General features: G+C 35.1%; 1 protein-coding gene and 1 pseudogene across 11 annotated transcripts in view; both read right to left on the reverse strand.

Moving 5' to 3' along the window:
• LOC309808885 (centrosomal protein of 78 kDa-like) overlaps nt 1-24065 on the reverse strand; it is a 525691-nt pseudogene that overhangs the window by 415609 nt on the left and 86017 nt on the right. The gene's annotated exons all lie outside the window — the stretch shown is intronic.
• LOC309807663 (uncharacterized protein) overlaps nt 1-24065 on the reverse strand; it is a 149528-nt gene that overhangs the window by 33014 nt on the left and 92449 nt on the right. For 3 of the 10 annotated variants that reach the window (XM_082627507.1, XM_082627505.1, XM_082627506.1), the window contains one exon: nt 21254-21449. The exons of 6 other annotated variants lie outside the window; for them this stretch is intronic. In XM_082627507.1, coding sequence (XP_082483633.1) covers nt 21385-21449 — 65 coding nt within the window. In that variant the 3' untranslated portion in view covers nt 21254-21384. Of the gene's footprint in view, nt 1-21253; nt 22036-24065 lie in introns of those variants that run through there. One more of the 10 variants, XM_082627508.1, reaches the window with a different exon arrangement.

A 24065-nucleotide genomic window follows, 5' to 3' on the forward strand; every position in this document is an offset into this window, starting at 1 on the left:
TAGGTACCAAGCAAAGCAATCAGGGAAATATATATTCATGCATTAATTTACCACTTACAACGATGAGTAGATAGAGGATATTAGATAGATTAAGGAAGTATCTAGGAGGTAAAATGGATAAGATTGATAATGGATAGGATATAGTGGCTGATGCGAGAGGTTGAACTCAAGGATTATTGTTAGGTGCCTGGTTTATACAACTGGGTGAATGGTGTCACTATACACTAAGACAAATGAAAATGAAGGAGGAGAGATTAGGCAGTTTAGGGAGACCGTGAGTATTTAGCTTTATGTATATTTTAAATGAACAGATTTAGATGTTAAATAGGCAACTGGATTTACAGAATTCAGATTAGAGGTCTCAGGTACACAAATGTCCAAAGTTTATGGAGTTGGTAACTGAAGCTGTGTGTTTCTGTGAAATCATATTATGAGTTCCAGAGTGAGAGAACATAATGGCCTAAAACTGAATTTTGAAGAATTTCAACATTTAATGTCTGAGGAGAAGCATACGTACCTGCAAAGAAGATAGAGAATGAACTGCCGCAGAGATTAGAAGAAAACCAGAGGAGTTTTTGGGTCAAGGAAAATCAAGTCTCAAAGACAGAAGCAAATCCTACTTACAGGTCAAGTAACTAGGAAATAAAATTTTCACGTCGCATCCATGGATTTGGAAATAGCTTATGAAGTACCTTTTTATTGGAGTAATAAAAGATGGATTCTATTGGGAGTGGGTTGAAGCATGAGAAGGAAGTCATAAAGTGAAGATATCAAATATAGAGAAACATTTTTAAACAGCTTTATGGAGGTATAACTGATGCACAAAAAATGGCACATGCTTAATGTATATTATTTGATGAGTTTGGACATATGCATAAATCCATGAGACAATTAACACAATCAAGGTAATAGACATATCTGTCCCCTCCAAAAGCTTCCTTGTGTCCCATTTTTTCTGTGTGTGGTAAGAACACTTAACATGAAATTGACCCTCTTAACTAATTTTAAGTGCTTAACATTATTGTTAACTACAGACACTATTTGTACAGCAGATTTCTCGAATTTATTCATCTTGTATAACTGAAAATTCATACCTGTTGAACAACAGCTCCCCATTTCTCCCTTTCCCCAGCCCCTGGCAACCAACATTCTATTCTCTGCTTCCATGAGTCTGATTATTTTAGATACCTCATATAAATGGAATTATGCAGTATTTGTCCTTCTGTGACTGGCTTATTTACTTAGCGTATTGTCCTCCAGGTTCATCCCTGTTGCCACAATGGTAGAACCCCCTTCTTCTTTTAAAGTTGAAAATATTCCATTGTAAATATATACTACATGCTTTGAACCATTCATCTGTTGATGAACATTCTGGGAAAAGCTTCTTGACACTGATCTTGGCAATGATTTATTGGCTATGACACCAAAAGCACAGACCACAGAAGCAAAAATAGACAAGTAGAACTACATCAAAATAAAAAGCTCCTGCACAGCAAAGGAAACAACCAACAGAATGGAAAGGTAACCAATGGAATGGGAGAAAATATTTGCAAATCATATATCTGGTAAGGGGTAAATATCCAAAATTTATAAGGAATTCCCACAACTAAGTAGCAAATAAACCAAATAACTCCATCAAGAAATGGGCAAAGAACTTGAATATACATTTTCCAAAGAACACATATGAACGGCCAAAATGTATATGAAAAGGTACTCAGCATCGCTCATCATCAGGGCAATGCAAATCAAAATCACAAAGAGATATCACCTCACACCTGTTAGAATGCTTAGTTTCAAAAATATAAAGGTAACAAGTACTGGGGAGAATATGGAGAAATTGGATCTCTTGTACACTGTTGGTGGGAATACAAAATGGTATAGAGTCACTATGGAAAACAGTATGGAGGCTTCTCGAAAAATTAAAAATAGAACTATCATATGATTTAGCAATCCCACTTCTGAATGGATATATGTATATATATATGTATATATATGTGTGTGTGTGTATATATATATATGTATAAGAGAACTGAAATCAGGATCTCAAAAAGATTGCACTCTCATGTTCATTGAAGCATTATTCACAATTGCCAAGATATAGAAAAACATTTTCAAGAATTATTTTAAAAACTGTGCCTTTGAAGAAGAGATAGTGTGGTAATTAGTAACAGAAGTCAGGTGGAGAAAGGTGAGTTTGGTTTTGCTTTTCTTTTTTGCTTTACTCTTCTTTATTATTTTTCCCAATTTGGAAGATTTTAGAATGTTTAAAAAAGATAGTGGAAAAGATCCAGATTAGAGAAGGTATTGAACAAAATAAGGATCCTTAGAGAGTGCAAGGTGATGCAATCCAAATCAGGAGTAAGGGAATTGGGTTTAGTAGGAATAGAGCTTCTGTTCTGTTAAATTACCAAAGGAGATAAAGATGGCAGCAGATGTAGTAACTCTATTATGTTAATTAACAGGAAAGTTCTCCTCATGTTTTTTCTTTTCTTTTCTGTGAATTAAAAGAGATTATCTCCTGATATTATAGCAAATGGTGGGGACATGCCATTTAAGAATAGTGCAATAGCTGAATCACTTCGTTATACAGCAGAAACTAACACAACATTGTAACGCAATTATACTCCAATAAAGATTAAAAAAAAAAAAGAATAGTGCAGAAAGAGAGAACAAAGTGTAAAGAGTGGGAAATGATGGGTCCAGATTAATGTAGCAGAATTAAAGGGCAATATTAAAGAACCTTTTAGGTTAGTGATCATGAATTTATAAAGCAAACAATCTAAACTATTATACACTTTACTTGGGAAGACTTTGAAAGCTGGAGATCAAGAAAAGAGAAAGCAATGGTTTGGGTTGATCCAGCATAATTAAAAGACACTGGAACAGGGCTAGGGACAAACACACTATTAGATAATGGACATTGGAATGTAAGAGAGTAAGGGGAGATACAAAGGCAGTATCAGGAGAAAGCAAGGGAGTAAACAGACTTGCGTCAAAGTACTATCATAGTGGTGGGGTATTTGAACAAGTGAACTGGAATGTGAGAAGTTATTGTAAAGGGATGGCATATTTGTGTGAATAATTTTGAAAGACTATTTCTTTTTCCAGCTCTGATTTTTATTTTAGAGGACTGACTCCTGAAAACTCGGTTTCCCAGGATTCACTGACAACTAGCTTCCAATTAATTTTGAGTAAAGGAAGGACTGGTGAGAGTTTGGAGGAAGGGGATAGGGGAGAACCCAGAATGCCCTCTTTCTTTGAGTTGTACATACAACTGAGGCTTCGTCTCCCTCATGCGTCCAATTCCTGCTCAAGGGCTTCTCCCTCCATGTTCCCAGCACCCACCAGCAGTCTCTACATTCATTCCAGTTCTGCTTAGGGGATTCAGTCTTTCCAAACTCTAGGTTGCCTTCCTATTTCATTTGACTCCAGCTTTTATAACTTTTGAAACAAGCTCCTTTTATTAAAATCTACTTTCTAAACTTCCTGAAGCAGATTTCCTGTCCTGCATGAGTAATCCCAGGAAAAAGATGCTCAAGATGGGACTCTGGAATAAAGTTTTGAGCTTGAATGTAGTAGTGACTCCATTGCCAATGCAAAGACAAGTGCTTCTTCCGAGTAGTGGAAACAATAAATAAATTACCGACAATATTTGCTTTGAACATATTGCCAGTTGAAGACAATACTTTTACATCTCAAGCGGCAGCTGATTTTGTCTATTACAGCAGTAATAACTACAAGCACCACGGGGACCATTAGCTGCTTCTTATAGCACCAGAGAGCTTACAAATGTTTACACTTAATGTTAAAAGGTGTTAGGTGTTTAAACTCTCAGATCGAGGCATGGGAAGACACAGAGAGCCACACTGAGGGCCTTAAAATTTTCTCATGTCTTAGAGCCACACAGCAGACATGGCTGAGGATCAAGTTTCAAATCTAAAAGTGTGGGTTGCAGAATTAAAATGCAAGTTCAACGTACATTTGTGCTAAGCCTCACAGATTAATATCAGGACGTTGATCAGGAAGAGTTGGGTATTAAGATAAGGATATATTGAGTATTTAGGATAAGTGCAGGTAGGCAGACTCAGATTCATATGAAAATTTTTAACCCAAATCTTCCTGTGGTTTCCTCGCCAAAGGAAGCCACCCTTCTTCCTCCCCATTTGAGGAAACTAACCTTCCCTAACTTAACATCTCTCTAAAGACCTTATCTAAATAGGTTAGTTTTCAAGGAAATTTCTACTTTTCTCAAGACCCACCCACATCAGCACTTATTGCATCCTAATAACTACAGCCAGATTCTACCAGGCCCCAGTAGGCAAGTATAATGTCCACCCTGGTAGGAGTTAGCATATACATCAAAAGAAATGCTATATCCTGCTAACGTGTATCAGCAGAAACCTGTAGAATGTGTGTGTGGCATATGTTTTTTTTGGGTTTTTTTGTTTGTTTTTTTGCGGTACGTGGGCCTCTCACTGTTGTGGCCTCTCCCGTTGCGGAGCACAGGCTCCGGACACGCAGGCTCAGCGGCCATGACTCACGGGCCCAGCCACTCCGCGGCATGTGGGATCTTACCGGACCGGGGCACGAACCCGTGTCCCCTGCATCGGCAGGCGGACTCTCAACCACTGCGCCACCAGGGAAGCCCCCCCGTGCCTTTTAACAGGAACATTGGGTTACAAAGTAGCAGAGGTTAAGTGGTAGCATTTAATATGAGAAACAAGGTGAGTGCAATTATCATAAAGGTCAGCAGGGCAGAGTGGCAGTATTTTGACCCAAAGTGACTTCCAGCAGTAACAGATTGATCACATTTACACTGGGAATTACATTGATGAGCAGGCTTGACCTGTATAAATGAAAATAAAATTCAAGCACAATGAGCAGAAACCTGCATTGATTTTCCAGGAATGAAAATTACAGCCTCGCCCAGACCTAACCCAGAGACCAGGTGGTACAACAGCTCCAGGAACTTTGCTGCAACATTGTCAGAAGGACAGAGTGTGATCATGTTTTTCCTCCAGGTCCACCTCGAAGGGGTTTACAATGTCCAGGGGGAATGTTTAGAAGGAAAAGTGGAAAACTCAGAATTTTTCAGAGATTATTAAGATAAACTTACACACCTGAGGTTCCAAAACATCACTGTGGTCTTCAGGTCATAATAGGGCTTATGGAAGCCATGTGATAATTGGAATTTTGACACAAGCTCACCTCACTAGAAGTCTTGTGCAGTGACCTACACTATATTTCCCCATATCTGAATGTATTTTTGGAGTACACATACTTGGAAAATGACAGAACTCTCAACCAAGGTCAGTGCTATTAAGAACGGCTACTGCCTGACATCCATTAGGATAGCTATTATTAAAACAATAATAAGTAACAAGTATTCGCATGGATGTGTAGAAATCTGAACCCTTCTACATTGCAGTTCCTCAAAAAATTAAACAGAACTACCATACGATCTAGCTATTCTACTTCAGAGTATATATCCAAAGGAATTAAAAGCAGGGACTTGAACAGATGTTTGTAATTTCACGTTCTTAGCAGCATTATTCACAATAGCCAAAAGATGGAAACAACCTAAATGTCCATCAACAGAGGAATGGATAAACAAAATGTAGTATATACATACAATGGAATATTAATGACCCTTCAAAGGTAAAAAATTCTGACACACACTACGATACGGATGAACTTTGAAGACATTATGCTAAATGAAATAAGCCAGAACCGAAAACACAAATACTGTGATTCCAGTCATATGAGGTACTAGAGTAGTCAAATTTATATAGACAGATAATAGAATGGTGATTGCCAGGGTCTGGGTGCAGTGATGAATGGAGAGGTGTTGTTTCATGGGTACAGAGTTTCAGTTTGGGAAGATGAAAAAAGCCCTGGAGATGAATGGTAATGATGGTTGCACAACAACGTGAATGGACTTAATGCCACTAAATGGTACACCTAAACATGGTTAAGATGGTCACTTTTATGTCATGCATATTTTGCCACAACTGGAAAAAAATACATAGGAAGGGCCAAGTGGAAGCTCCTGGAACTGTCCCTACATGAAAACGATACCAAAAAATAGCAATAGCACATTATCTGGGGAATTGGCAGAGACTAAAATAACCATGCGGATGGGAATCTCCATCACCTGCCCCATTTAAATAATCTGTTTGGCCTGTAAAAAAGGCAAGTAAGTCATGGACAATGATTGTTGATTATCATAAGGTAATGAGGTACTAATTCTAATCAAAGCTGCTGGATTTTATGGGCCTTTTTTCCCGGAACAAATCAAAACATCTCTAACTCCTGATACACAGCTATTGATCTGGCGAATAGTTGTCTCCACATCAAACAGCAAAGGTAATGGAGCAGTTCACTTCTATCTGACAGAGACAGAAGTACACTCAAACTTTGTCTTACTTGAGTGCTATGCCAAGTCTCCCGATGTCTATAATATTATAGTCCATAGGGAGATTAGTCATCTGGATATCACCAAAGCATTATGATAGTCCATTGTATTGATGAGTTTATGGTGATTGGACATGAGAAAAAGTAGGAGGTACTCAAGTTGTGTCAGTAAGATACACAGATGTCAGAGTGGGAAATAAACTCCATGAAAATTTAGGATGTCAAATATATCACAGCCTAAGTATGATAATGCACACAAACAGAAACCAACCTCCAGAAAGCACTGAAAATCATGTTGATTTGTTTTAAAGATGCAGGCAGCACACAGCTAGGATTCCGAAAGATTTGTTACACACTCCCTTTCCTAAATCCCATTCCTGATAGTGACTGCTCTTTCCTTTTACCTCTTCTCTCCTGTCCTCACCCTTCCTTTATTGTTCCCTATCCTTCTTACCCCTCTGCCCTCTTTCATTCTTCCTCATAGAGAACAACCTGGGCTATTATTTGTATTCTTTACATTCTTTATATCTCTCTCCCGTCCACCCCCCACCTCAACAAAGGCCTTGTACCAATTAAGAAAGTAAACATTTCAAGTCTTCAGAGTATTGAGAGGAGAAAGGTTATGGGGAAATAGCAAATCCTGACAATTTAAATATTCTCTATATATCACATAAGTATATTTATCGTAAATAAATTCATACATGCAATAATAGTACAAATAGAAAATATTCACAAGCTACCAGACTGCCAAATTCTGCATGAGATACAAAATCACATACCTATACTATCTGCTTTTCAATTTATAATTAAAACCATGTTACCTCAGAATTTTAAAAATAGCATTTGGATAATTATAAAAAAAATTGTAACTACATTAAAATTTTAAATTTCTGCACTTTTAAAGACACCATTAGAAAATGAAAGGGCAAGCCACAGATTCGAGAAAATATTCATGAGATATAGATATAGATATAGATATATACATAACATAGACTGGCATCCAGGATATGTAAGATGATCTTACAACTCAATAGTGAAGTAGTATTTGGGGGAAATACTACTTCAGAATTATAAGAAACAAATATTTGTGTTTAAGCCACCCAGCCTATAGTATTTTTTATTGAGATATAGTTGAAATATAACATTATGTAAGTGCAAGGTGTACACTTGTTGGTTTGATACATTTGTATATTGCAGTATGATTACCACCAGTAGCATTAGCTAACACCTCTATCATGTCACGCAATTATCATTTCTTTTTTGTGGTGAGAATAATTATGATCTAGTCTCTTAGCAACTTTGAAGTTTATAGTACAGTATTGTTGACTGTAATCACTATGTTGTGCATTAAATCTCCAGGGCTTATTTATCTATCAATACCAGTTGCAAGTTTATATCATTTGACCAACATTTTTCCAATTTCCCCACTCCCAGCCCCTGGACCACCATTCTACTCTTTGCTTTTATGACTTTGGCTTTTTTAGATTCCATATATAAGTGATATAAGACAGAAAAAGACAGTCTATGGTATTTTTGTCATAGCAGACCAAACAAAGGAGTATTTGGGAGATGCCATATCATGTAAGCTTTTTAGTCAATGGTGAGAAATATTGATTTTATTCAATTACAATAGGATAGTGCAATGCAGAGTTGGGTTTGGAGGCTTAAACATGGGAGAAAAATGATCTAATTTATTTTTTTAAGATTATCTATTGGGGGGGGTCTTTCCTGGTGGCGCAGTGGTTGAGAGTCCGCCTGCCGATGCAGGGGACACGGGTTCATCCACCGGTCTGGGAAGATCCCACATGCCGCGGAGCGGCTGGGCCCACGAGCCATGGCCACTGAGCCTGCGCATCCGGAGCCTGTGCTCCGCAACAGGAGAGGCCACAGCAGTGAGAGGCCCGCGTACGGCAAAAAAAAAAAAAAAAAAAAAAAAAAGATTATCTATGGGGAGTTTCCTATAGACAAGTAAACAAGGATTCAAGAAGAAACTTTAGAAGGCCCTTTTTAAGAGTCCAGGTAACGGACAGCAGATTAAGGTGGTAAAAATAGAAAAACATTAACTAGCAATTAACTGAGAAACAGATTTTCAGGAACTAACCCCCACACATTTAGATAATTTATCTGAAATATGCTATTTGAAAATATAGCTTCTTAGGATGCATCATATCTCTGAAGGAAACGCTAAAATACCAATGGATTGATAGTCCAAGCAATGAAGATTTACTGAGTGTGTGTGTGTGTGTGTGTGTGTGTGTGTGTGTGTGTGTGTTCCTCAACTGTCCTAGGTTCAAGGAAAGGCAAATAGAAATAAAACCTTCATGTTGGAATACTGTCCCACAGTGAGTAAAGGTATCATGTACTTTTAAAATTGTATCTATTTAAACAAAGCCTAATATAATGGGAAAAATAAACTAGACCTGGAATCAAAAGACCTGAGTTTGAATCGCAGCTTGATTAATTAACAGAATATTAAGTTCGGGCAAGTTGTCCACATTTGATCAATTTCAGGTTCCTTATTTACAAAATGGTAGGCTGGATGGAGTGATCACTAGGCTCCCTTCTTGCATGAGATTTTGTTATTCTACAACACCATATTGGTATTCTCATTAAAGTGAATTTCAAGTGTTTGGTCAAGAAGAGGCTCGGGCTTCCCTGGTGGTGCAGTGGTTGAGAATCTGCCTACTAATGCAGGGGACACGGGTTAGAGCCCTGGTCTGGGAGGATCCCACATGCCGCGGAGCAACTAGGCCCGTGAGCCACAACTACTGAGCCTGCGCATCTGGAGCCTGTGCTCCGCAATGAGAGGGCGCGATAGTGAGAGGCCCGCGCACCACGATGAAGAGTGGCCCCCGCTTGCCACAACTAGAGAAAGCCCTTGCACAGAAACGAAGACCTGACACAGCAAAAATAAATAAATAAATTACTAAACTCCTACCCCCAACATCTTAAAAAAAAAAAAAAAAAAGAAGAGGCTCATTTACTTCTTTTATTTCAAATTTAATAATAATGTAAGCCCTCATCCCATCAGGCAAAGAAGAAACTCTACCATTTGTCATCATTCAAGAATCCATTTCTTTCGTTAGGTCACATGAACATTCTAGAGGCTTAAAATAACCCTAGAAAGTGTGGTAGAGGCTCTGTATTTGGGCCTTAAACAAAAGATACATCTTGTTGAACTTTCATGGTGGCTTTAAATCTGCTGACTCTACTGCTTCACTGATAAACTGGAATAACAGGAAAGTTGGTGCCTGAACCCACATTACTTGCATGAAGTGCATAACCACTGTTTCTGAAATCTTTCTGTATCTCTGGAGACATGCCCTATTTTCACACTGCCATAGTGAATGTTTAAGTTTTCTGCTACATGAAGATATGTCCCTCTCTCCAGCCTCGGGGACATCTATCCCTCTTCCTTTGGAGTCTCAATGGCTCTCCTCTGTTTCCTCTCTCTCTCTCTCACCTAACATTATTCTTTCAAAGTATTTGTGCTTTTCAAAGAACAAAGGAAAATCGGTCAATTCCAGGAAACACCAGCTTTTCACCCTAACACAAATCTCCCCTGAAGTAATTAACAGCAAATGTTAACTACCATCTTGAAGTGGTGGTAATAGAGTTATTGGGGAAAACAAACACAAATTAAAGCTTCAATAAATTATACTGCCATAACTACAAATAATTAGCTCTTCAAGAAAACAGATTTATATATGGACAAAATCCTTGTTTTGGAGCCTCCTCACCAAATAGCCTTAGTCTTTAGGGGAACAATCAATGATCTGAAATCTATCCCTCACCAAGCATACTTTGAAAAGTTCATTCTACTATACAGCTCATTAGATCGAACTTGCAATAAATCTTAACAGACTCAGAGAAGAAAATGTTTACTTAAAGTGGTAAATTTTTCAAAACTTCACGTGGAGCCTGACGGGTATTTCCAAAGATCTGATTCCTGCATTTCGCTTCAGATCATCCCCAATCATTAGAGAGATCTCTATCCAAAAGGTATGTGAATATTCTATGTTCATGTTGCCATATCTGACTACATATATATTCTTATTTAACACACACAAAAACTCATGTAAACACTGTCGCTCGCTCTCTCACATACACACACAAACCCATCCCTTCAGTTCATATATTTGTAAACCTACATACTCTTTTTGTAACTGCAATTTATTTTTTAAATTCACATTATGTTATTATGATCCACCCATGTTAATACACACAAAAACATTTCATTCAATTTACCTATTGTATAATATTACTTTTGAGAACAAACCATAATTTATTTATTACCTTTAAGAAGGGAATTTAGGTAACATCCACCTTATTATAAACAGCACTACATTAAGATTCCAATGCACATAGCTTCTAATGTAGATAAATAAGAATTTCCTTAATGATAGAGAGGCTGACCTTTCTTTTATAAGTTTCGTGGCCACCCAGATTTATTCTTTTGTGTTTTTATTTGTCCATTTGTCTATACTGCTGTGGAAATGTTTCAATATGAATGTCATATAATCTGTTCAGCTTTTCTTCATCCTTTGTGATTCTTTAAATGTTGTGTTTAAGAAACCTTTCCCTAACCTGATTTCATAAAGCTATATCCATATTTTGCTCTTAAAGTATTCATGTTTTTTCTTTCATATTTAATTTTTGATTTCAACTGGAATTTATTTTCTCATTTCTTTAAGATAGGGGTCTAATCCTTTGTCCATATGAATTTCCAATAATCTCAACACCACTTATTAAAAGGTTCATCCTTTCTCCACAAATCTGTAGTGTTACCACATTAGTCTTTTTTTTAATCTATCTATGTTCCTGGGCCCTATATTCTGTTCAATTTTGTTTGTCTATACCTCTGCTGTGCCAGTACCACACTGTTTTAATTAATATGACTTTAAATGTTTATATCAGGTAGCACAGGTTGCCCTTTCTTCATGTTTCTTAATGTTTTCATATCTTCTTCAAAATTTTTTGGCTACTTTCAACTCCCTACTTATACGTAATGGTCACCTTGGCTAAGACATGGTAACCAGACATTTGGTCAAACATTATTCATGATATTTGTGTGAAGAATTTTTTTAGATGAGATTAACATTTCACCCAATCAGTTGAAAGTCTTAATAGAGAAAAGACTGACGTCCCCTCAAAAAGAGGGAATTCTGCCAGCAGACTGCCTTTGGACTCACACTGAAATATCAGCTCTTCCCTGGGTCTCCAGCCTGTTGCCCTGCCCTGCAGATTTTTTGCACATACACATCTCCTATTGGCTCTGCTTCTGTTTCTCTGGAGAACTCTGCCTAATACACTTCTCTCCCATATAAACTTTAGATTTAGCTTGTCATGGCTTATGAAAATATCTATTGCAATTTTCATTGCGATAGCAATGCATACACAAGTTAGTGGCATGGTCAAGTATAAGATATTGATTCATTTTTACAAAGAATATTATAAAGTGTTCCATTTAATTTTTTACATCCTTTAAGAAAGCATCATTTTCTCCATGAATATTTGACTCACGTTATTATAGTTATTCTCAAATACCTGATATTTATTATTTTATTGTGAATGATATTTTTACTTAATAGTAGAAGTATTAATGGAATAGTATTTACTAATAGTAGTACATTTTCTTACTGGTTGTTGCTAATATTTTAAATTCTTATTGGTTTTTGTACGTCAGTCTTGTATCCAGCAAGTTCAGAGATTACAGATTTTCTTGTATTTTGTATGCAGACATTTTCCACCTCTTTTTTGTTTTCAAATATATTTTCCACTGGCTTTTGCTTCTGTACATATAAATTAATCTTGTGTTAATATTTTATTTGGAATAGTTTTATTGATTTCTATAAATGGATGTGTTATATATTTTATTTATTTATTTGTTTTGGTTTGGCTATTGTATATTGAAAAAGTGAGTATACCCTCTTGTTTCACTCTCTGAAAAATTTTATATAAGATAAAGGTTAATTTGATCCCTGAAGGATCTGCAAAGTCACTTTAAAAATGTCTGGTCCTGGTGTTTTTGTTTGCTGATTTGTAGACATTTGACCAGACTAAAATGTAAAAGTTGTTAGTATACTATGTTTCTCTATTTCCTCTTAAGACAATTTTGCTAATTTTATTTTTTAATTCAATTTTTTTATAAATTTTCATATTAATGGCATAATACTCTTTACTTTATTCCTATAATTAGTAAAACTCCAAATATATGTAAATAAAACCCCTTTTCTTTCATAGTTTTGTTTGTGCCTTCCTCTTCTATGAACATATAAAAATACCATTCTTTATATTTTCAAAGAAACAAAATTGAAGTTTACTGATCCTCTCTATTGTCTATTTAGGTCCCATTTTTTACTGACATATAATTCACATACCATAGAATTCACCTATTTATATATTTCAGTGATTTTGAGTATATTCTCATATAAGTGCAACCATCATTACAGTCAATTTTGAACATTTTTATCACTTAAAAAAACAAATCTAATATTCTTTAGGCATCACCTCCCTATATTCCCACCCTACTTCCCACAAGCTCTAAGCAACCACTAATCTATCTTCTGTCTCTGTAGATTTCACTATTCTGGACATTTCATAGAAAGAGAATCATACAATATAACGTCTTTTGTGACTGACTTTTTTACTTAGCATAATATTTTGAAGGTTCATCTAGGTGATAGCATGCATCAGTATTTCATTCCTTTTTATAGCGAAGTAATATTTCATTGTATGGACATACCAATTCTGTTCATCCATTTATCAGTTGATGGACATTTTGGCTGTTTCCACTTGTTTGCTACTATGAAAAATGTTGCTATAAACATTCTTGTTCAATTGGTGTGAACATATGTTTTCATTTCTCTTGGGTATACATCTAGGAGTAGAATTGCTGGGTCATATGGTAATTTCATGTTTAATTGTTGGAGGAACTGCTTAGATGGTTTTCAATTGAGTGACGCCATTTTACTGTCCCACCACTATTGTTTTAAATAGTGTGAAGTGTGAGTCCTCCTACAAATTGGAGATTATTGATACCCTCTATAGTTTGTTTTCTGTTTGTCCTACTTGTTTTATTAATTATCTCTTCTTCTATGGCACAATCTATTTAATTCTTATGTTGCAAACTTAATTAATTTCTAGTAAGTTTCCTTTCAAATATGTGTGTGTGTGTGTGTGTGTGTGTGTGTGTGACACAGATTACAAGTATTGATTTACAGGTTCCCAGCAAGGTTTGTTATAAAAATATTTATAAAAATAAAAATATTTTTATAAATATTTAGTAAATTCTGACAGAAATTGTCATTAAATAATAAAATAGAGCTTACAGTTTCAAACTTAATAGAGTCAAAGTAGACTGCTATAAATATTTCACGATTCCAGAAGAAAAAGAAAAATATGAAAGAATTTAGACAAGTAGGAAAAAAAGGAAGATTTAAACCAAATTAGTAACTACATTTAATGCAAATAGATTGGCTGCTCCAAATGAAAAGAAAATAAGTGTCAGATTGTATAAAATTACATGTAACTATGTGCTATCTTCAAGAGACATACCCAAAGGAAGTGGAAGAAGTAAATAATAAATGCAAGAGCAGAAATTAATGACATAGAAAATAAACAATACAAATTCAAAACCTAACATTTGGCTCTTTGAAAATACTAATAAAAATGGCTATCTACTTGAGAGTCTTCTCAAGACCAAAAAAGAAAAAAAAAAGATAGAAAGGATAAGAAGCCAGTATCAGAAAGGTAAAAGGGTCATATATCACATACATGTTACAGACTTTACAAAGGAAAAAATGAACAAAGTGTTTTCAAATAAATTTTAAATTTTATAAAAATTACAGTCCCCTAGAAAAATATAATATCAAAATAGATTCAAACAGAAATAGAAATTTATACATACATTTATACATTACAGACACTGAATCAGCACTCACTACTCTCACCATGAAGAAAGCTGAAATCCAAGATTTTTCACTAGTGTGTTCTAAAGAAAGGAAGAATTCCAGTAGTACACAAACTCTTTGAGAATAGAAAGAGGGAACACTATTCAACTACTTTTTAATATTTTCTTCATTTCAAGACAGGAAAGGGCAGTATAAGAAAGCATAATTAGAGGTGACCTTACCCAGGAAAACAGATGATAAATATAATATAAGCAAACTGAGTCCAACATAAGCTAATTTCATGACAGACAACCAAAATTATTTTACACAACAAAATTAATAAAATTAAACATACAAAAAAATTAAATCAAAAGTTTCTTATAATTTCAGCAGTCATGTATGATTTTACAAAAACCTGCAGCTAATCTTATCAGAGTAGAAACAAACTTTCTTAAATGAAAATTAGCTATCTACCATAGAGTAACATTATAGATACAGGTGAGATGATTAAAGATTTAAAGATCAGGAAGAAGACAAGGATGCCCTCTGTCACCACTCTATTCAGTACTGTACTTGAGAGTTTAGCCAGTGGAGAAAGTCAAGAAAAAGAACTAAAATGTCTAAGGATTAGAAAAGAAAACACACAACTTGTTCTATTTATATATGATATTGTTGTGTACAGAGAAAATACAAAATAATGTACAGGAAATTGCTAGGATTTGTAAGAGAGCTTAAGATTGCTAGATAAAAATCAATAAAAATAAATTGTGTTTTTATATAATAGCATCAAACAGAAAGTGATAGTAAAAAGAAAGAAATCCTTTTAGATAGCACCAAAAAGCTGAAGTAGCAATAAATCCAATAAGATATACAAAGCCTTTACAGACAACATTATAATAGTTTTTCAAAGACCTTGAAGAAATCAGAAATGAATAGAGATATATTTTGTGTTTATAAGTTGGATATCTTAATAGTGAAAAGATGTTAAGTCTCTAAAAATTAAGTTATAGGGTAAGCAAAATCTAAGTGAAAATGCCAAAGATTTTGTTTTGGACCTGAAAAACTTCTTTAAAAATTTATACAGATTACAAAAGCCCACCACACACTTGAAGAATAATATAAATGTGGGAAAACTTGTTCTACTGAATATTTAGTGTTCTTATAAAGCTATAGTAACAAAGAGGGTGCAGTTTTGATATAGAGACAAACAAATGAACCAAAAGAAGACTTAATAGAGACACAGAAAAACAAACCAAAACATATATTATTAAAACAAAATCATATGTATATATATGTACACACACACACACATACATATGGCACCTCTGTATAACAGAGGTATCACAGCACCTCAACAAAGACATAACAAACTTTTCAATTAAAAAATGCTGAGCACTAGGGTATCCATAAAGAAAAAATAATTAAAATTGTATCATATTGTAAACAAAATTATTTCCAGATGGATTAATGATCTATATGTGAAATGGTACCAAACATATTTTAAAAGACAATATAGGAGGCTATCTTTAAGCCACAAAGTAGAAAGATGGAAAAAAGTATAAGCTTTAAAGGAAAAGATTGATGTATTTACCCACATTAAATTAAGAAATATTTTCCAACAAAAGAAAACACAAAGGTAGTTAAAAGAGAGGTCATGCCACAGAGCTTGAAAAGATCATTGCAACATATAAAACCAATAGAGAGACTACTATTCAAAATATGAAAAGAACTTAAAAAGAATAAAGCTGGAGGTATCTCACGCCCTGACTTCAGACTCTAGTACAGACCTACAGTAAACAAAACAGTATGGTACTGACACCAAAACAGACATATGGAACAGAATAGAGAGACCAGAAATAAACCTATATACACTTATGGTCAATTAATCTAAGACAAAGGAGGCAAGAATGTTCAATAGGAAAAAGGTCTCTTCAATAAGTGGTGCTGGGAAAACTGGACAGCTACTTGTGAAACAATTAAATTAGAACACTTTCTCACATCATATACAAAAATAAATTCAAAATGGATTAAAGACCTAAATACAAGATCAGAAACCATAAAACTCCTTGAAGAAAACATAGGCAAAACACTCTGACATAAATAATAGCAATATTATTTTGGATCTGTCTCCTAAGACAAAGGAAACCAAAGCAAAAATAAACAAATGGGACCTAAATAAACTTAAAAGCTTTTGCACTGAAAAGGAAACCACTGACAACATGAAAAGACAACCTACTAAATGGCAGAAAATATTTGCAAATGATTTGACCTATAAGGGATTAATATCTAAAATATATGAACATCTCATAAAACTCAATATTAAAAAAACAATTAAAAATGGGCAGAAGACCTGAATAGACATGTTTCCAAAGAATACATACAGGTGGCCAATAGGCACATGAAAAGATGCACATCACTAATCAACAAAGAAATACAAATCAAAACCACAATGAGATATCACTTCATACCTGTCAGAATGGCTATCATCAAAAAGACTACAAATAACAAATGTTGGCAAGGATGTGGAGAAAAGGGAACCCTAGTACACTGTTGGTAGGAATATGAATTGGTGCAGCCACTATGGAAAACAGTATGAAGGTTTCTCAAAAACTAAAATTAGAACTACCATAAGATCCAGCAATTCCACTCCTGGGTATATATCCAAAGAAAACGAAAATACTAATCCACAAAGATGAACGCACCCAATGTTCACAGCAGCATTATGTACATTATTTACAATAGCCAAGATATGGAAGAAACCTAAGTGCCTGCTAACAGCCAAATGAATAAATAACATGTGGTATGATACACACACACGCACACACACACACACACACACACAGAGAAATATTACTCAGCCATGAAAAAGAAAGAAATCCTGTCATTTGCAACAACATGGATGGACATGGAGGGTATTATGATTAGTGAAATAAGTCAGACAGAGAAAGACAAATACTGTATGTTATCATTTATATGTGGAATCTAAAAAATAAAATGAATGAATATAACAAAACTGAAATAGACTCACAGTTATAGAGAACAGACTAGTGGTTACCAGTGGGGAAAGAGAAGGAGGAAGGGGCAAGATAGGGGTAGGGGATAAAGAGGTATAAAATGTGTAAAATAAATCAGCTACAAAGATATATTTACAGTTCAGGAAATATGGCCAATATTTTATAATAACTTTAAATGGAGTATAATCTGTAAAAATATTGAATCACTATGTTCTACATCTGAAAGTAATATTGTAAATCAACTATACTTCAATTAAAAAATGAAATAAACTCTTAAAAGCAAGAATAAAAAGGCAAATAACCCAATAGAAAAGTAGGCCAAAAATTCAATAGACCCTTCAAAAAACAGCAAATCCCAAAAGCCAATAACTATATTTAAAATTGTAAAATATTTATATTTTCACTAGTAATCATGAAAACTAAAATTCACACCATAATGAGGTACCACTACACACAGATTAGATAGGAAATATTAAAATAAATGATAACAACTAATGTCAAGGAATTTAAATATGAGTCACCACCACTGTTGGAAGTGTAAGTTGATTTGACCACTTGTCATTATCTTGTGGTTTAAGGACATATTTTCTCTGTGACTCAGCATCTCATTCCTGAAACTTCCCTGTAACCCAGTAGTTCACTCCCTAGAGAAACGTGTTCTCCTGTGTACTAGGATACATATATAAACATGTATCTTGTTCAGCATTGTTCATGACAGCCATAAATAGAAAACAACACAAATATCTATCAACAGTATTACAGGAATGTGCACATAAGTAATAAATCTACAAAGAAAAACAATGAATGGGTTAACATAAAAGTTAGGTAAGTGGTTATTGTTTGTGCTATGGGAGGGTTTTGTGATGATGCAAGGCATGGAGGGGATTCTTGGTTGTTGCCAATGTTCCATTTCTTGACCCGTGTGATTGTAACAATTGTTACTGCTTCATAATTTTCATTAAATGTACATAGACTCTATAGATTTTCCATCCAAACTCACAAAGAGAAACAGCTATTGTGCTTACTACCTAGGGAGTTAAGTACACAGGAATGATGCTACAGATGAATACTTATGTCTCCACAGCGATGCTTGCTGGCCACAAAAGCTAAAGCAGCAGGATAACTGCCTTTCCTTATTTTCAAATTCCAAGTCTCACATAAATGCACTGAGTTTGTGGAATTTCTTTTATATAAAGATCCCAAGCTGAAAGAGGGTTTGGGATTTTTTTTTCTTAACTTCTAACCTCTGCCTTAGGAAGGTATACTAGAAAATGCAGTAGCCCCCTTATCCTCAGGGTATACATTCCAAGACCCCAGTGGTTGCATGAAACAGCAGATAGCACCGAATCCTATATATACTGTGTTTTTTTCCTATACTTACATACCTATGATAAAATTTATAAGATAGGCACAGTAAGAGGTTAACAATAACGAATAATAAAATGTAAAAATTATAGCAATATACTATAATAAAAGTTATGTGAATGTGGTCCCTTCCTCTCTCAAAATATCTTATTGTACAAATTTCATGCCTTTTCCATCTTAACTAAGCACTTATCATGCACTGTGGCCATAACTTTTGCAATTTGAGGTGTGACCGCAAAACTAGCATGAATTTATTTTTCCTTCTTCACAATTTCACATACAGAAGGTTCATTCTTACCATAGATCTTAGCAACCTCAGCAAATGATTTTTTCTTTCCTTATTAAACCAAGAACTTTCACCTTTTCACCTAAAGAAACTACTTTACAGCTTCTCTTTGGCATATCCAAATTGCCAGCATCACTCCTCTTTTGCTTTGGGGCCATTATTAAGTAAAATAAGGGTGACTTGGACACAAGCACTGTGATACTGAGAGTCAGTTCTATAACCAAGATGGCTACTAAGTGACTAAGGGGTGAGATACGCCAGACAAAGGGATGGTCCATACCCCGGTGGGTGGATGGATGATACAAGATTTCATCACACTACTCAGAAATTTATGAATTGTTTATTTCTGGAAGTTTCTATTTAATATTTTTGGACTTCAGTTGACCGTGGGTAACTGAAACAGTAGAAAATGAAACCTCGAATAAAGGGAAATGACTATAGATCAAATAGATGCTGAGTGCCAATCCACTTATTTCACTCTAGGAGTAATCTTGGATGAATCAATTATAATACCATCTGAACTCTCCAAATATCTTTAGTTCTTTCAGATTGGTAAGAAGTGGTCTTGTTAATGACATAGTAATACTTTTTCCCCTTGTCAATAAACAACATGGTGCACATATTCACTGAAGTGTGTCAAAACTCACACCTGTTAAATGACATTTTCAAATTAACTTCCTTAAGGTGATCTTGCCCTTAGAGAAGTAACTTTTCTTGCCTTTTCAGAGTCCTTAACTCCAAGAATCAAGTTTATTATTTAACTATACCTACACTTCCAAATACTCTCACCAATAGCCACTGTCCCCAAAGAGTTTAGACTCAAGTGTTACCCTGAAGCATTTTTTCAAAGGAAAAAAAATCTCCCTAGAAAAAAGTATTTATATTCTCTTTAGGTTTAGTCTTCCTATGGGTATCAAATAATATTCACTCCTTCCTTAAATCTAACACAGACAAAAAAATTCCTGAATCTATACCATGCCAACTTCTGAATTCTGAATTTGGGATACAGTAAATTAATGATTAATAGTTTCTTCTTCAACTTCCTTTAGTACAAACACACACACATCCTAATTTTCTTAGTCTTTTAAAATACCATCACAATTGAATAAGATTACTAACTTCGATACTGTGATATCATAATATAGGATTTCCTACTATGGTACCATAAAACATTGATCTCTGATGGCTCAATCACACTGAAAAGCTCTACAAACTCTAGGGTTCTACAGCTGTAGTTCTCCTTTTGCACTGCTTATTGAGAGGAAAAATTTGTATTCATACCTTATAACTTCTCTTTAAACTTGCCTTCCATTCTTAGGTTACTTAAGATTTTGTATATTCAAATCTGTCCATAAATTGGAGTCAAATATTACTCTGATATTTGATTAGGTGCTAAAATCAGTGGAAAATAGTGTTTAAGGGAGTAAAGTCAAAATTACCCTTGAAAATCTCTTAAATCAATCATAACATACACTGTCCACTAAATAATTTATATCAGTTTCTCTAAAGCTTAATCAATTTCCCTTACCCATCCTCTCAATTAATTATTCAATGAATTATTTGAGAATGGTAGAGAATCATGAATTCCTAAATAATGCATTCTTCTTCTCACGTACCTACTGGCTGTCATTTCACTAGTTTCAAGCCCTGTTTCAAATGTAGCTGGAGCCAAATACTGTATCAACTGCATTGCCCCCATCAATATTGCCATATCATTCAGGGACTTTTCCTCCGTCTTCATAAACAATCTAATTTCCCTTCTATCATCCATTTTGGATGATGCAGGCACACATATGACCTTCCCCAGGCTTCTTCCCTCTCTTCATAGCCTGATAACAGCTTGTGAAATTTTCCTATGGGAAACTAATAAACTCACAAGAAAGCATTAACCTAGGCATTCATGTTAAACCATGCATTCTCTCGGCCAGTGCTTCCAGGCCAAGATTACTACTTTTCTCAAGTTACTCCCCTGCTGAAAGAGTATTCATTACATCAATTTACAAAAGCTGTGAGCACTCCCCTTCCTCAGCAACAATCTGGTAGTTTAGATAAACGGTGGAGTATTTCTTGGCTAATTTCTATGGGAGTCTTAGATGGAGGCACAGCCATATGTTATGTCACAGTACAGTAATCTCAGACAAGACCACAAGTATATAAATCCTTATTTATGTAGACTTGAATATCTGGAAGAGCATGAAAGTGGGTCTGTTACTAGAAGAAAAGCCGACGTTACAATACAAAACACATAGAGAACAGTGGAGAGCACGGATAGCGTTTTCCTCTTTTCCATTTAAAGTCTATACAGGTTTCAGCTTAAAGCTGCATCTCTGTAGGTTCTCCCTAACTTTTCTCCTCTTCACCATGACCTTGGTTTTTTCAGCTTTCTTCTTACTCTGCAAGGCTTGATTAGCAGTCAATAGGCTCCTTTCATCTTCTCAGCAAGATACGCTGTGGGAGAGGTCAGGTACCTTGAAGGTCCTACGGAAATACGTTTTAATCTTTCAGTTAAACATCTACAATCAAAATTTCCCTTGCAAATGTTGATAGCCTTTATTTGGTGTTATGATAATAGAAACTTTATTTTCTCATCTAAGCTAAGGCTCTCTTCTAGGAGGGGGAAATGACCAAAAAAAGGGAGGGGGGACTTGGAGAAAACAAATCTTGTCTTACTGCATAACACTGAAGACAGAGAACAGAATTATATGGCACTTTTTCTTGAGGAGATGATGACATTGCACTCTGGTATTCTTTTTTTCTTCTTTAATTAATTAATTTTTATTTATTTTTGGCTGCGTTGGGTCTTCATTGCTGCGCGTGGGGTTTCTCTAGTGACGGCGAGTGGGGGTTACTCTTCATTGCGGTGTCTTCGCTTGTTGTGGAGCACGGGCTCTAGACACGTGGGATTCAGTAGTTGTGCCATGCAGGCTCAGTAGTTATGGCACACGGGCTTAGTTGCTCTGGGCATGTGGGATCTTCCTGGACCAGGGCTCGCACCCATGTCCCCTGCCTTGGCAGGCGGATTCTTAACCACTGCGCCACCACGGAAGTTCTGCACTGTGGTATTCTAATGAGAGAAGTGGAATTTTTTTTAATTGTTTTGCATAGAGGGAATTTACCACCATAGTGGTGATATCTGACTTCTCTTGTGTCTTAACTTCTGAGACCTCAAGCCATTCAGCAGTGTTTTCTTGGTAGCTCTTGAAATACCAGACTGTAGTAGAAGAAATGACAGACCTTTGTCCAATGTCTAAAGCCAGTTTATTAACCAGAAGCACAATTTAAGGACTCTGTACTTCAAATAAATCAAATCCTTATAGTCTCTAATTTATACATAATCTTTCAGTTCCATTATTTTTCATTTCCAAAGATAATTTTTTTTTAAATCCACTAGGCTATATTTTCTACCTAAACTATATGTTCCATTAAAATAAAAGTATGGGGGTTGCTAAATGGGCCAAGATCCTCTCATGTTCTATCATGTATGTCATTAAAAATAATTCAGAAAACAATGCCATGTTTATTATCAGATTATGTGTCTGTTATAAAAGATACATTGGAAAACCAGGTTAATCATATGTGGTTTGATTGAGAAATTCAATCTTGATGAAGTAAAGAAATTTAAATGTTTAATTTTTTTTCAGTAACTGCTACAAGGGAAATTTAATGCTTTTGCAGTCTAGACCAAAAATTACATCTAATTTTAAAGAATTCATTTAAGTAAATATATGGACATTTCATGTACTACTATTATTATGTTATTATTTTTATTGGGGGGATATTTGTTCAAAGCAACAACTCCAAATAGCCAAAAAGCTTCCCACATGCTCTTCTCTAAATTCCTGTTTTGTTTAATTATAACCCTGAGTTTAGAATTAAAAAGAAAAAGGGGAAAAGAGGGAGACCCTCCTCTGACTACAAGCACAATTAGCTGCCCATTAGCAGTTATGATCCTGGTCTTCGGCCTCTGATATCAGTGGCCTCTAATAACATGGGATGGGTTCACTCTGTGGCTTCAGCATGGGAAGAGTTTAAGGTTCATCCTCATTCTTGCCTCTTTTACAACAGAAGACACCCCAAAGTGGAAGCCATGTCTTAACTTTTGTCACTTCCAGCAATAACCCCCTCCAACTTATTCTCTGGGCTACTGTTCGACCACACTGAGTTCTCTTTTAAGCTCTCTGAGAGTGACAGTGAACTAACTGGAGGACTGGTATTTCATCATCTCTTACCCAGAAACACTGTTTCTTCTACCAGGTCTGATTGGTAGAACAAATGAAACAAATTTTCAAACAACAAACTTTCAAACACACAACACCTATCAAATGATTTGTTTGCTTTGTTTTGATCTCAATAACTGTAGCTTTCATCTCTAGAAGTTAAATTTGGTTCTTTTTTATATCTTCTGTATTTCGACATAACTTTTTTTAACATGTGTGGTACAATTATAAAAGCTATTTTGACTTCCTTATCTTCTCATTCTAACATCTGTGCCAGTTTTGGGTCACTCTCAAGTGATTATTCTTATTATAGTTCATCTTTCCCTGACCCTTTGTATGCCTGGTAATCTTTGGTTGGATGCCATAACTTATTAATTTTGCCTTGTAGTAGTGATGAATATTTTTGTATTTCTATAAATATTATTGAGTTTTGCTCTGGAACATAGTCAAGTTACTTGGAAAGGTTTTCACCTTTTTGTGTCTTGCCTTGAAGATTTGTTCTGCTCTCAAAAACTTCATTAGTTAAATGTTTTATATCTATTGTTTAGATGATGAAAATGAAATTCCTAGAGAAAATGTAAAAGCCATGTACCTGGCTGTGGTAGGATCTCAAAAATTATCATTGAATAATTTGAATTCATACCCCTCTGATTCTAAAAACACCATGGTGTCACTCTTCACAACGTTCCTCTGTTTTTAATTAACTCACTTACTAGCTAGATGAAAAGTCCCTCAAAAGTTTCTTAAATATAAAATTTAAATACTGTGCTAAAAATATATATAATAATTTTCTTACCACTGGCTCTAACAATTTACTCATCTAATTCAGGCTTTTCACTTAACAGTAATTACATATGGTTATAATATGTGAGAATGT

Source organism: Mesoplodon mirus, assembly GCF_964341445.2.
Source record: "Mesoplodon mirus genome assembly, chromosome: 7".
NCBI lineage: Eukaryota > Metazoa > Chordata > Mammalia > Artiodactyla > Ziphiidae > Mesoplodon > Mesoplodon mirus.